The 14,634-nt window shown below is 53.5% G+C and overlaps 1 protein-coding gene across 1 annotated transcript; it reads left to right on the top strand.

The window, feature by feature from the left end:
* The first annotated feature begins 9,546 nt into the window (after positions 1 to 9,546).
* On the top strand, positions 9,547 to 14,420 carry PPP1R14A (protein phosphatase 1 regulatory inhibitor subunit 14A). Its single transcript, XM_045380944.2, has 4 exons — positions 9,547 to 9,782; positions 12,665 to 12,745; positions 13,322 to 13,354; positions 14,215 to 14,420. Exons 1-4 carry the CDS (start codon positions 9,582 to 9,584, stop codon positions 14,341 to 14,343), a joined length of 444 nt encoding a protein of 147 aa, XP_045236879.1. The 5' UTR covers positions 9,547 to 9,581; the 3' UTR covers positions 14,344 to 14,420.
* The last annotated feature ends 214 nt before the right edge of the window (positions 14,421 to 14,634 follow it).

Genomic DNA, 14,634 nt, shown 5'->3' with positions numbered 1-14,634 from the left:
GGCTAGGCAGGGCGAGCAGGGCGCAGGCGCAAAGGGCCGGCACCTGCGCGGCCACTTCCCCGCCCTGGGCGCACCTGGGCCCGCCCCTGGTGCTGGGGGAAGAGGCGGGACTTGCGCGAGCCTGGTCTCCAACAGAACCTGGCGGGTTGGGACGCCTGCTCGCTGAGCACCTTTCACCCTTCCCGTGGGCTTGGTGACGAAGTCCGAGGAGGGCCTTCGCCATTGGACTGGTCTCAGGGTGGGAGGAGGGGGCGGCAGACACGCGTTTCTTGGAAGCCTGTGGTTTTCTGCCCGCCTCCCCGCAGCTTTCCTGTGAATTCCTTCCTGAATTCAAAGTTCACTGGGCTCATGCTCCGGGGCTTAATGCTGGGGACCCAGCGGTGGCCGTGCCAGACTGGTCCCTGAGTCACCGAGCAGGAACGGCCCAGAGTAGTGATAGCGGAAGCTTAGCGCAAAGTGATGAAAGCTGTGATGGGGAAGGCCAAGCTGAGGGATCAGAGGCTGGGACGCTAGAAAACCAGGGCATGATGGGAGCCCAGGCAGCTTTCCCATCCAGCCTGAGAGAGGGCCAAGGAGGGCTTCCTGGAGGAGGTGATAGGCCCATGCAAAAACAACAGCCCCGGGCCCTGGCTCCAAGGTTCTCAGGACAGATATGGAGACAAATACTTAGCACAGGCAGCATCAGAATTGAGAGAAAGGAAGCCCCTGGGGAATCCCAGAGGAGACACCTGACCAAGCCTGGGAGTCAAAGAGGGCTTCCTGGAAGAGGAGTTACGTGAGCTAACTCTAGAAAGGGGAATGGAGTGGGGCAGGCACACGAGTAGAGGACAGCCAACAAGGTAATCAAAATAAATGCATTATTATTGAAAACACTTTTTTTATTCTTTCTTTCTTTTTTTTGAGATGGAGTTTTGTTCTTGTTGCCCAGGCTGGAGTGCAATGGCATGATCTTGGCTCACTGCAGCGTTGACCTCCTGGGCTCAAGGGATCCTCCTACCTCAGCCTTCCAAGTAGCTGGGACTACAGATGTGAGCCACCACACCCAGCTGATTTTTAAATTTTTTGTGGAGACACGGGTCTTGCTATGTTGCCCAAGGTGGTCTCAAACTCCTGATTTCAAGGGATCCTCCTGTCTCATCCTCCAATAATGTTGTATTACAGGCATGAATCACCACACCAGGCCTGAAAACACTTTAACAGTGCTATGCAGAAAATGAATCGGGAGCTGGGATGGAAAATAATGAGATCGTTTGAATTGGGTGGTGGAGGAAGGGCTCTGTAAGGGGTGGCTTTGATAATGAACTCTGAAGGATGATAAAGGCCAAGGGACAAACATTCCAAGCATCAGGAACCGCAAATGCAGAGGTCTTCAGGCAGGAAAGAGAATAGTGTGTTCAGGAGCCAGGGCCACTCCCACTTGTCAGCCTCCCTGGTAGCATAATAATACATTTTGATAACTGAGTTCCTTAAACAGTGGAAGTCTCACCTTGCAGTGAGGTCATGGAACTCAAGGTGGAGTCTGAATATGAGGCCAAAGGTCTCTCCCAGCACTTGAATCTCCCACTGCCACTCAGACCCACTAAACCCAGGCTTGAGCATGAAAACAGAGAAGTATGTGCTGAGCCGTTGAGGCTTGGAAGAAGGCACAGGCCTCTTCTTTCTTTCATTTTATTTTATTTTGAGACAGTTTTGCTTGTTGCCCAGGCTGGAATGCAGTGGTGGGATCTCAGCTCTCACTGCAGCCTCCCCCTTCCGGGTTCAAGCAATTCTCCCGTCTCAGCCTCCTGAGTAGCTGGGATTACAGGCACCCGCCACCACACCCAGCTAATTTTTGTATTTTTTGTAGAGATGGGGTTTCCGTCCAGTTTTGAGCTTTAAACACAAAAACTCAAAAGGAGGGCCGGGCGCGGTGGCTCATGCCTGTAATCCCAGCACTTTGGGAGGAGACCAAGGCAGGCGGATCACGAGGTCAGTAGATGGAGACCATCTTGGCTAACACTGTGAAACCCCGTCTCTACTAAAAAAAAATACAAAAGATTAGCTGGGTGTGGTGGCGGCCCATGTAGTCCCAACTACCCAGGAGGCTGAGGCAGGAGAATCGCTTGAACCCCGGAAGCGGAGTTTGCAGTGAGCCAATATTGCGCCACTGCACTCCAGCCTGAGCAAAAGCGCGAGACTCGTTCTAAAAAAAAAAAAAAAAAAAGAAAAAAAAGAAAAAAAAAAAGAAAAGGCCGGGGGTGGCTCACACCTGTAATCTCAGCACTTTGGGAGGCCAAGGTGGGCAGATCACGAGGTCAGGAGTTCAAGACCAGCCTGGCCAACATAGTGAAACCCTGTCTCTACTAAAAATACGAAAATTAGCTGGGCATGATGACTTGTGCCTGTAGCCCCAGCCACTTGGGAGGCTGAGGCAGGAGAATCGCTTGAACCCGGGAGGCGGAGTTTTCAGTGAGCCGATATTGTGCCACTGCACTCCAGCCTGGGCGACAGAGCGAGACTCCGTCTAAAACAACAACAACAACAACAACAAAACAAAACAAAAAAGAGAAACTTGACAGTAGGCCAGGTGTGGTGGCTCACGCTTGTAATCCCAGCACTTTGGGAGGCCGAGGTGGGCGGATCACCCGAGGTTGGGAGTTCAAGACCAGCCTGACCAACATGGGAAACCCTGTCTCTACTAAAAATATAAAATTAGTCGGGTGTGGTGGCAGATGCCTGTAATCCACGCTACTCGGGAGGCTGAGGCGGGAGAATTGCTTGAACCTGGGAGGTGGAGGTTGCAGTGAGCTGAGATCGTGCCATTGCACTCCAGCCCAGGCAACAAGAGCGAAACTCCATCACAAAAAATGAAACAAAGGCTGGGCGCAGCGGCTCAAGCCTGTAATCCCAGCACTTTGGGAGGCCGAGGCGGGCGGATCACGAGGTCAGAAGATCGAGACCATCCTGGCTAACACGGTGAAACCCCGTTTCTACTAAAAATTCAAAAAATTAGCCAGGCATGGCGGCAGGCGCCTGTAGTCCCAGCTACTTGGGAGGCTGAGGCAGGAGTATGGCGTGAACCCGGGAGGCGGAGCTTGCAGTGAGCCAAGATCGCACCACTGCACTCCAGCCTGGGCAACTGAGTGAGACTCTGTCTCAAAAAAAAAAAAAAAAGAAGCCGGGCGCGGTGGCTCAAGCCTGTAATCCCAGCACTTTGGGAGGCCGAGACGGGCGGATCACGAGGTCAGGAGATCGAGACCATCCTGGCGAACACGGTGAAACCCCGTCTCTACTAAAAAAATACAAAAAACTAGCCGGGCGAGGTGGCGGGCGCCTGTAGTCCCAGCTACACAGGAGGCTGAGGCAGGAGAATGGCGTAAACCCGGGAGGCGGAGCTTGCAGTGAGCTGAGATCCGGCCACTGCGCTCCAGCCCTGGCGACAGAGCGAGACTCCGTCTCAAAAAAAAAAAAAAAAAAAAAAAAAGAAAAACAAACTTGACAGTAATTGCATCAATTGTTTTTCTTTCCCCCCTGTTTTGTATTGCATCAATTGTTTAGAAAGCAGGCCACCAAAAGGTTTTTGTTTCTGTTTCTTCCCTGGGGAAGACTATTTTATCATTGACACTGTTTAGAAATGTCAATGCAAAGGAAAATAAAAACCAGACCAACTTTTGGTCAGTTTTGTTTTGTTTGTTTTTGAAACGGAGTCTCACTCTGTGGCCCAGGCTGCAGTGCAATGGCACAATCTCGGCTCACCGCAACCTCCACCTCCTGGGCTCAAGCGATTCTTCTGCCTCAGTCTCCCAAGTAGCCGGGATTACAGGCGTGCGCCACCACACCTGACTAATTTTTCTATTTTTATGGAGACAGGGTTTCACCATGTTGGCCAGGCTGGTCTTGAACTCCTGACCTCAGGTGATCTGCCTGCCTTGGCCTCCCGAAGTGCTGTGATTACAGGCGTGAGCCACCATGTCCAGCCTTGGTCAGTTTTTTTTGTTTTTAAATTCTCTACAGATAGTGCACCTTCTTTTTGCCTGTATCCAAAGTAGACCACACCTGTCCCCCCGCCTTTGGTATGCTACTAGTTGGAAAACAGACAATAATTTTTTTTTCTGTCACTGCACAGAACAGAAAATATGACATTTTTCTTTTTGAGACAGGGTCTCACTCTATCACCCAGGCTGGAGTGCAGTGGTGCGATCACAGTTCACTGCATCCTTCATCTCCGGGGCTCAAGTGATTCTCCCAACTCAGCCTCCAGAGTAACTGGGTCTACAAGCACGCACCACTGCACCTGGCTTTTTTTTTTTTTTTTTTTTTTTGTAGAGATAAGGTCTCACTGTGTTGTCCAAGCTGGTCTTGAACTCCTGGATGTAATTGCTCCTCCTGCCTCAGCCTCCTATAGTGTTGAGTTTACAGGTGTGAGCCACCACACCTGGCATAGACAATACATTAAATGAGTACATTATATATAATGTTAGAGGCCGGTTGTGGTGGCACACGCCTGTAATTCCAGCACTTTGGGAGGCCAAGATGGGCAGATCATCTGAAGTCAGGAGTTCGAGACCAGCCTGACCAACATAGTGAAACCCCGTCTCTACTGAAAATATAAAAAGTAAGCAGACGCAGTGGTACACAACTGTAGTCCCAGCTACTCAGGAGCCTGAAGCAGGAGAGTCTCTTGAACCCGGGAGACGGAGGTTGCAGTGAGCCGAGATCACAATACTGCACTCCAGCCTGGGGCGACAGAGTGAGACTCCATCTCAAAAAAAAAAAAAAAGAAGCCGGGCGCGGTGGCTCAAGCCTGTAATCCCAGCACTTTGGGAGGCCGAGACGGGCGGATCACGAGGTCAGGAGATCGAGACCATCCTGGCGAACACGGTGAAACCCCGTCTCTACTAAAAAAATACAAAAAACTAGCCGGGCGAGGTGGCGGGCGCCTGTAGTCCCAGCTACTCGGGAGGCTGAGGCAGGAGAATGGCGTCAACCCGGGAGGCGGAGCTTGCAGTGAGCTGAGATCCGGCCACTGCGCTCCAGCCTGGGCGACAGAGCCAGACTCCGTCTCAAAAAAAAAAAAAAAAAAAAAAGAAAAAAGAAAAAAGAAAAAAAATACAGGCCGGGCGCGGTGGCTCAAGCCTGTAATCCCAGCACTTTGGGAGGCCGAGACGGGTAGATCACGAGGTCAGGAGATCGAGACCATCCTGGCTAACATGGTGAAACCCCGTCTCTACTAAAAAAAAAAATACAAAAAAAAAAAACTAGCCGGGCGATGTGGCGGACGCCTGTAGTCCCAGCTACTCGGGAGGCTGAGGCAGGAGAATGGCGTGAACCCGGGAGGCGAAGCTTGCAGTGAGCTGAGATCCGGCCACTGTACTCCAGCCTGGGCGACAGAGTGAGACTCCGTCTCAAAAAAAAAAAAAAAAAAAAAGAAAAAAAATATATCTCAAATGTTAGAAAGTGGTAAGTGTTATGTATCAAACAGAGCTGGGTGAGGGGCACGAGAGTTGCAGCGTGAAATAGCGTGGCCAGGGAAGACCTCACTGAACAGTGACATTGGAGGGAGGTGAAGGAGTGAGCCCTGCTGATGTTCTAGGGAAGAACTTTCTTGGTAGAGGGAACTGGGAGTGAAAGGTACTGAAATGGGACTGTCCCTGGCAGAGCTGGGACTGCTAAACCAAGGAGTTTGTCCTTTAGACTGAGGGCCATGGGGAGCTATGGATAGTTGTTTTTTATTTTTATTTTTTTAGAGATGGGGTCTTGCTCTGTCGCCCAGGCTGGAGTGTGATGGTGCGAGCTCAGCTCACTGCAGCCTCTGCCTCCCAGGTTCAAGCAATTCTCCCACCTCAGCCTCCCGAATAGCTGGGATTACAGGGCTGCACCACCATGCTTGGCTAATTTTTTTGCATTTTTAGTAGAGACAGGGGTTCGCCATGTTGGCCAGACTGGTCTCAAATTCCTGACCTCAGATGATCCACTCACCTCAGCCTCCCAAAGTGCTGGGATTACAGACGTGAGCCATGGCGCCTGGCCTGTTTTTAATTTAGAAATAAAACAGCTTGACTGGGTGCGGTGGCTCAAGCCTGTAATCCCAGCACTTTGGGAGGCCGAGATGGGCGGATCACGAGGTCAAGAGATCGAGACCATCCTGGCTAACACGTTTCTACTAAAAAATACAAAAAACTAGCCGGGCGAGGTGGTGGGCGTCTGTAGTCCCAGCTACTCCAGAGACTGAGGCAGGAGAATGGCGTAAACCTGGGAGGCGGAGCTTGCAGTGAGCTGAGATCCGGCCACCGCACTCCGGCCTGGGCGACAGAGCGAGACTCTGCCTCAAAAAAAAATAAAAAATAAAAAGCTTTATTGAGGCCTGGCATGGTGGCTCACGCCTGAAATCCCAGCACTTTGGAAGGCCGAGGTGGGTGGATTACCTGAGGTCAGGAGTTCAAGAACAGCCTGGCCAACATGGTGAAACCCCGTCTCTACTAAAAATACAAAAATTAGCCAGGCATGGTGGCACACCCCTGTAATCCCAGCTACTGGGGAGGCTGAGGCAGGAGAATTGCTTGCCCCAGGAGGCAGAGGTTGCAGTGAGCTGAGATTGTGCCATTGTACTCCAGCCTCGCCAACAGTGTGAGACTCTATCTCAAAAAACAAACAAACAAAAACCCAGCTTTATTGAGAGATAACTCACATACCATACAACTCATCCTTTTTTATTTATTTATTTATTTATTTACAGATGGAGTTTCACTCTTGTTGCCCAGGCTGGAGTGCGATGGTGTGATCTCGGCTCACTGCAACATCCCCCTCCTGGGTTCAAGCAATTCTCCTGCCTCAGCCTCCCAAGTAGCTGGGATTACAGGCATATGCCACCATGCCCAGCTAATTTTTGTATTTTTAGTAGAGACAGGGTTTCACCATGTTAGCCAGGTTGGTCTCTAACTCTTGACCTCGCATGATCCACCCGCCTCGGCCTCCCAAAGTGCTGGGATTACAGGCATGAGTCACTGTGCCCGGCCCAATTCACCTTTTTAAAGTGTACAGTTCAGCCCGGTGTGGTGGCTCATCCCAACACCTTATGAGTTACATGATTGCTATTTTTTTTCTACCATGCTATGAGTTGTCTCTTCACTTTCTTGGTGATATTCTTTGAAACTCAAAAGTTTGGCCGGGCGCGGTGGCTCAAGCCTGTAATCCCAGCACTTTGGGAGGCCGAGGCGGGTGGATCACAAGGTCAGGAGATCGAGACCACAGTGAAACCCCGTCTCTACTAAAAATACAAAAAATTAGCCGGGCGCAGTGGCGGGCGCCTGTAGTCCCAGCCACTCAGGAGGCTGAGGCAGGAGAATGGCGGGAACCCGGGAGGCGGAGCTTGCAGTGAGCCGAGATCGCGCCACTGCACTCCAGCCTGGGCAACAGCGTGAGACTCCGTCTCAAAAAAAAAAAAAAAAAAAGAAACTCAAAAGTTTTACATTTTGGCTGATTGGTGGGGTGAGGTGGCTCATGCCTATAATCCTAGCACCTTGGGAGGCCAAGGTGGGAGGATTGCTTGAGCTCAGGAATTGGAGAACAGCCTAGGCAACATAGTGAGACCCTGTCTCTAAAATTTTTTTTTTTTTTTGAGACGGAGTCTCGCTCTGTCGCCCAGGCTGGAGTGCAGTGGCCGGATCTCAGCTCACTGCAAGCTCCGCCTCCCGGGTTCACGCCATTCTCCGGCCTCAGCCTCCCGAGTAGCTGGGACTACAGGCGCCCGCCACCTCGCCCGGCTAGTTTTTTTTTGTATTTCTTAATAGAGACGGGGTTTCACCGTGTTAGCCAGGATGGTTTCGATCTCCTGACCTCGTGATCCGCCCGTCTCGGCCTCCCAAAGTGCTGGGATTACAGGCTTGAGCCACCGCGCTTTTTTTTTTTTTTGAGATGGTGTCTTGCTCTGTCACCCAGGCTGGAGTGCAGTGGCACCATCTCGGCTCACCGCAACCTCCGCCTCCTGGGTTCAAGCAATTCTTCTGCCTGAGCCTCCCCAGTAGCTGCAATTACAGGTGCACACTACCACACCTGGCTATTTTTTTTTTTTTTTTTTTTTTGTATTTTTAGTAGAGATGGGATTTTACCATGTTGGCCAGGCTGGTCTCTAATTCCGGACCTGGTGATCTGCCCACCTCGGCCTCTCAGAGTGCTGGGATTACAGGCATGAACCATCAATAATAAATAAACAATTATTTATTATTATTGTATTTAATTTAACTTATTTATTTTGAGATAGAGTCTCGATCTTGTTGCCCAGGCTGGAGTGCAATGGTGCTATCTTGGCTCACCGCAACCTCCGCCTCCCGGGTTGAAGCGATTCTCCTGCCTCAGCCTCCCGAGTAGCTGGAATTACAGGCACGTGCCACCACGCCCAGATAACTTTTGTATTTTTAGAGAGATGGGGTCTCAGCATGTTGGCCAGGCTGGTCTTGAACTCCTGACCTCGTGATCCACCCGCCTTGGCCTTCCAAAGTTCTGGGATTACAGACGTGAGCCACTGTACCCAGCCACATTTAAATTTTAAAGTATAATTCTTGCTGCTTATAATTAGAAGTGGGATAACTATTTTGAAGTAAGGGACTTCCCTGGCCACCCTCGATAAAATTGCAACCCTACCGTCACTCCATTTGTCCTTTTCTGCTTTCTATTTCTCCAAAGCACTTATATGATAATAAACTGTATAATACCATGCTTACTGTGTTTCTCGTGTGTTCCGGCTACAGCTGTCAACTGCGTGGGACTGGGCTTGTCTGTTTTGTTCCTTGCTGTATCCCTGGAGCGTAGAGCAGTGTCTGGTACAGAGTGGATACTTAATAGATATTCGTTGAATGGGGCCAGGGGCAGTGGCTCACGCCTATAATCCCCACACTTTGGGAGGCGGAGGCAGGCAGATCACCTGAGGTCAAGAGTTTGAGACCAGCCTGGGCAACATGGCGAAACCCCGTCTCTACTAAAAATACAAAAATTAGCTGGGTGTGGTGGTGCATCCCTGTAATCCCAGCTACTTCGGAGGCTGAGGCAGGAGAATCGCTTGAACCTGGGAGGCTGACGTTGCGATGAGCCGAGATCACGCCACTGCACTCCAGCCTGGGCGACAAAGAGAGACACCGATTCAAAAAATAAATTCGTTAAACGGAATGAGTGAACAAATGGATGGATGAGTGAATGAATGAACGAAGACAAGTGATTGCTGGACCTTCTACAGCGATGGTGGCGCAGGCGCTCCCGCACCACCCCTGCCACCGCCAGAGGGCGCAGACAGGCCGGGTCCCGAGTGTCTGTCCCGGGCCCCCGCCCCACGGGATCCAGGCCCCAGAGCCCACGACGCAGGGACCCGCCTGAGGTTCTGGGTCCCCGCCCATACCTGGATCCCGCACGACTGCGTGCCTTAAGCCGACGCAGAGGCCTACTCTCGCGTTGCAGACGGAGAAACTGAGGCCCGAGGCGGCCGGGGCGGGGCCGACCTCCAGGCGAGCCCGAGCCCCCGCCCCCGGCCAGCCCCGCCCCGGCCCGTAAGAAGCACCCCGGGCGCTAGGCGAAGGCGCACAGCGCGGGACCGGGCTGGGGCCAGCAGCGCTATGGCAGCTCAGCGGCTGGGCAAGCGCGTGCTGAGCAAGCTGCAGTCTCCGTCGCGGGCCCGTGGGCCAGGGGGCAGTCCCGGGGGGCTGCAGAAGCGGCACGCGCGCGTCACCGTCAAGTATGACCGGCGGGAGCTGCAGCGACGGCTGGACGTGGAGAAGTGGATCGACGGGCGCCTGGAGGAGCTGTACAGCGGCATGGTGAGCCCGGGGAGGGCTCGGGAGTGGTAGGGGACAGATGGAGCCCGGGCGCGGAGATCCCACGCCCTTGGGGTCTCGGTGCTCACTCGCTGGTGCACGGTCAGCCTGGTCTGCACAAGAGGACGAGTGCCCCAGGGCTGGGCACTCACTGGCCTGGCCCTGTCCGTGCCCTATGGCATTGTGCTTGTGGACACACCGAGAGCAACATACAAACACCTGAGTCTCCAGAGATGTGTCCAAATGCCTGGGGAGAGCCAGGAGTTTAGCATATGAGGAGGGAGGAGGCTAAGTTGAGCTGGAACCACCACATCTGGAGAAAGAGTGGGGGAAGGGGGGTGTCATAAAGCCAAACATAGACATAGTGACAGGGAGATACAGCCACACAGAGACCCACGGTAAAGGAAGCAAAAGCAGACACAGATGTGCACAGTGAAGGAAGCTCTAGCAGCTCACGGACACAACACAGAAGTAACAGCCATGCACAAACCCACAAGGACACAAGCGGGCGCGGGGGGGTGGTGGTTGGTGGAGGGTCACCTACAGTTCAACATGTGCTACAGCCACAGCCACCCTCAGACACAGCGGCGTGGGCCACAGCCGTAGGCAGATACAGCACAACCCCATTGGAACACAAAATGACTCAAGTTACGGCCCTTCCTATCTCCTAAAGAAAAAACTATGACCACCTGCAAGCATAAGCGCTGATCCACAGCCACTCAAAGACATAAAACAACAGAAATTGGCCCAGCACAGTGGCTCACGCCTGTAATCCCAGCACTTTGTGAGGCCGGGGCGGGAGGATTGCTTGACGTCAGGAGTTCAAGACCAGCCTGGGCAACATGGGAAAAACCTGTCTCTACCAAAAATATTAAAACATAGCCGGGCGTGGTGGCACACACACACCTGTAATCTCAGCTCCTCGGGAGGCTGAGGTGGGAGGATTGCTTGAGCCTGGGAGGCCAAGGTTGCAGTGAACCAAGATTGCGCCACTGCACTCCAGCCTGGGCAACAGAGTGAGACCGTGTCTCAAAAACAAACAAAGCCCAACAGAGTTTATAACTACACCCAGACATAAAACTGTAAGCTATAGGAACAGGCAGACATACAACTGCAGAACCCACTGCTGTTCACAGGCACACAAGAGCCTAAACCGTAGCTCCATGACAGACACAGGTACGTCATCACTTGAGCTTCTGCTTGAAGTCACACTTTCAGTGACTTCTTTTTTCTTTTCCTTAGAGGTGGGGCCTTACTGGCCGAGCATGGTGTCTCACACCTGTAATCCCAGAACTTTGGGAGGCTGAGGTGGGCAGATCACTTGAGGTCAGGAGTTCGAGACTAGCCTGGCCAACATGGTGAAACTCCATCTCTACTAAAAATACAAAAATTAGCCGGGTATGGTGGTGGGCGCCTGTAATCTAGTGACTAGGGAGGCTGAGGCAGGAGAATCACTTGAACTTGGGAGGCTGAGGTTGCAGTGAGCTGAGATCCGGCCACTGCACTCCAGCCTGGGCGACAGAGCGAGACTCCATCTCAAAAAAAAAAAAAAAAAAAAAAAAGAAAGAAAAAGAGATCGGGCCTCACTATCTCGCTATGTTGCCCAGGCTGGTCTTGAACTCCTGGGCTCAAGTAATTCTCTCTTGTTGGGCTCCCCAAATGTCAGGATTACAGGTGTGAGCCATTGCTCTGGGCCTTCTGTGACATCTGTATGCTGCAGTGTACACAGGACCCACGAGTCCTCTTCATGGCGCAGCAGTGGTGGAAGGCATGGCCCTCCCCCACAGTGACATGCAGTCCCTCTGTTCTCAGACTCAGACCTGGGCCCATACCGGTGAACCAATCTGGTTGCTAGTGGCAGGTGTCATCTATGAGGCCATGCTTGGGTGGTGGGCCCCACAGCTGACTGTGGACACATGCTGATGTGTCACGCACCCAAGCCAGAGCCACACACCTCACACCTGCAGGACCATAGACCACTATATGAAGCCACTGCACGATGCCGGGTCCCTCTGCCTGCTCAACCAGCCCCGGGCCCTTGGCACCAGGCAGTAGCCCTGGCAGAGACTCACACACCCCCTTGCTGAAGCCTCTTCATCACACATGAACCAGGACCATCCAGCCCTGAAGCCCCAGGCCTGAAGCCGACAGCCGGACTTTGGGTTGGGGAGGAAAGGATTCATGACCCCAAGGCTCTCTTGCTCCCTCAACAGCTGGGGACAGCTGGGTCCTGTTCCCAGCAGGGTGACTGAGCCAGCCTGCGCTTGGGCCACTGCCTGTAGAGGCCACACTAAGCGCCCCACTCTAAGCAGCTGAGTTGAGCTCATGACTCATCCCACCCACCCACCTTGAGGGGCCTCAGTGGTCCTCCCTCCGGTCTCATCAGGCTGCATTTTGGCCCCCCAGGGGCTGGCCCAAGTGGTCCCCTCCCTTCCTGTCCCCTGGGGGAAGGGGCCGCCCCAGCTGGCTGCTGGCTGCCAGCCTCTCCTCCCCCACACCTAGTGCTAAGACTTCTCCTTGAAAGGGCAGAAGCCAGCCCCTCTCCTGAATCCCAGAATCTGACATTCCAGGACTCCACTAGGCCTGTTTTCCTCTGTGGGAACTGGAGCCAAGGCGAGAGACCCGTGCCAGCCCCGAGGCTCCCGGGGCCCATGCGCCCAGGCATCGGGCTGGTACAGGGCCCTGGGGCTCTATCAGCCCATCTGTCACCCCTCCCCCCCAACACCCAGATGTCCTGCCTTGGCAGTGCCATCCCTGACTGCCACATGAATGCTCCAGAACCCGCCAGCTGGGCCCTGGGGCCGGTGGGGCTCCTGCAGAGCCCTGGACAAAGGCGAGGGAGGGAGGGAAGGCGATCCTAGGCACCCCTCTCTCCCTGGCTCTAGGAGGCAGACATGCCCGACGAGATCAACATTGACGAATTGTTGGAGTTAGAGAGTGAAGAGGAGAGAAGCCGGAAAATCCAGGTAGGTGGCGGGGAAGTGTCCCCCAGCTCCCCACTTTGCACCTCCCTAAAAATAATAGCAATAGTTCACATGTTTACTGAGTGCTCACTAGATGCCGGGCACTGGTGTGATGGCTTTACATGTATTCACTCATTTAACCCTCACAAAACCCTCCAAAGCAGTCGCTAGTGTGAGCTCCATTTTCCCCATGAGGAAAATGAGGCCCAGAGAGGTTGAATCCCTTGCCCAGTGTCACACAGCTCAGAAGGAGCAGAGCTGGGCATCGAACCCAGGCAGTTTGGCAGCCATGGCCTTGCTTATGGTGTATGCCTTTTTAGAGGAGAGAAGTGCTGTGTGACCCTCTCGCCCTCTCTGGATCTAGTGACTCACCCCTGCCCTGAGTCACTCCACATGCCCCTTGGGCTCTGTTCCTCTCTTGAAGCTTGGTAGGCAGTCCACCCTGGAGTCTGACTTCCATTTGTCTTGCTGCTGGGGCTTTTTGGGAAAGGGAAGGGGCTGGAGGGGAGTAGCTGTTAGTCATTTACTGTTTTGTTTTGTTTTGTTTTGTTTTGTTTTGTTTTTGGTTGGGGGTTTTAGGGACTCCTGAAGTCGTGTGGGAAACCTGTCGAGGTGAGTTTTCTGTCCCTCATTATGGGCCCTGTTCTGGCCCCAAGTTCTCTGATGGGGGAGTAGGAAGAAGCTGACCGTGCCTGGGACAGGCAGAAGGGTCTCTGGGGAACCCCTCCCCCACCCTCTGCAGCTCTTTCTGGTCTGCAGGGGTATCTTTTGTCCTCCTCCTTGTCTCTCTCCCCCTCTCCCCCACCTGCCGAGGGGGCTCCATTCTGTCCTCCCCCATCTGTCTTATTTCTGTCTCTCCCGTGCCTGTCCTTTGGCCGCCAACCTTCAGGTTCAGTCTCCCTCTGTCCTTCTCCCCTGTCACTGCCTCTGCCACCCCAGGCTCCCTTCCCCACCTCTGGGGGCCCTCCATCTTCCCAGGCCCTGAAGCTGAGTGGCCCAACCCCTCCCACTTCCTTCCCTGCTTTAAAAGGGAAAACTATTCATGTTTCTCCAACTAGCTCTGAGGGACAAACGTCATTGCGTTTCTGTTCGCCCTGGATCTATCTCTGGGGACCTGTCTCCACGTGTCTGTGTTTCTTTCTCTGTCCCTATGTCTCTGTCTGTCTCTATCTCTACACGTCTCTCTCTTTCTGTCTGTATCTGTTTCTCCCCCTCCCCCACTCCCTATCTGTCTCCTTGGATCTCTATCTGTCTTCCTAGCTCTTTCTCTCCATTCCTCCCATTGCTCTTTCCCCAGCTCTGTCTTTCTCCCAGCTCACTTTTCTCTCTATGTCTATAGCCTCCAGCCCTAACTCCCCCAACCCCACAATCAGAGAACAGGAGGAGGTGCCCAGGTCAGGGACTGGGCTGGACAGGGGCAGGGGGTGCCCCGGCGATGTTCCCATGTTCTCAGCTCCCCCGCCCTGTCTCAGGACTTCATCCAGGAGCTGCTGGCAAAGCTTCAAGGCCTCCACAGGCAGCCCGGCCTCCGCCAGCCCAGCCCCTCCCACGATGGCAGCCTCAGCCCCCTCCAGGACCGAGCCCGGACTGCTCACCCCTGACCCTCTCGCACTCTCCCTGCCCTGCCGACACCGCCCAGCTTGTGTATAAGTTGTATTTAATGGTTCTGTAACAATAACACTGTGTGGTTGTTTTTCCTCCCCCCGCCCGGTTACCATGGGTTTCTCCGAGCTCCCCCCACAACCTCCCTCTCTCCTCCTGTGGCCTCTGCTCATGTCCCTGTCCCAGCACCGCAGTTGGGCCTGCCAGATGGAGAATCACTCCTCCTGGGCCAGAGAGCATGAGAACGGGCCTTGCTGAGCCTGCGCCCTTGGGACTCATATCCTAGACCT

This window comes from Macaca fascicularis, chromosome 19 (assembly GCF_037993035.2).
Source record: "Macaca fascicularis isolate 582-1 chromosome 19, T2T-MFA8v1.1".
Lineage (NCBI taxonomy): Eukaryota > Metazoa > Chordata > Mammalia > Primates > Cercopithecidae > Macaca > Macaca fascicularis.
This window is presented reverse-complemented; position numbering and strand designations above follow the sequence as displayed.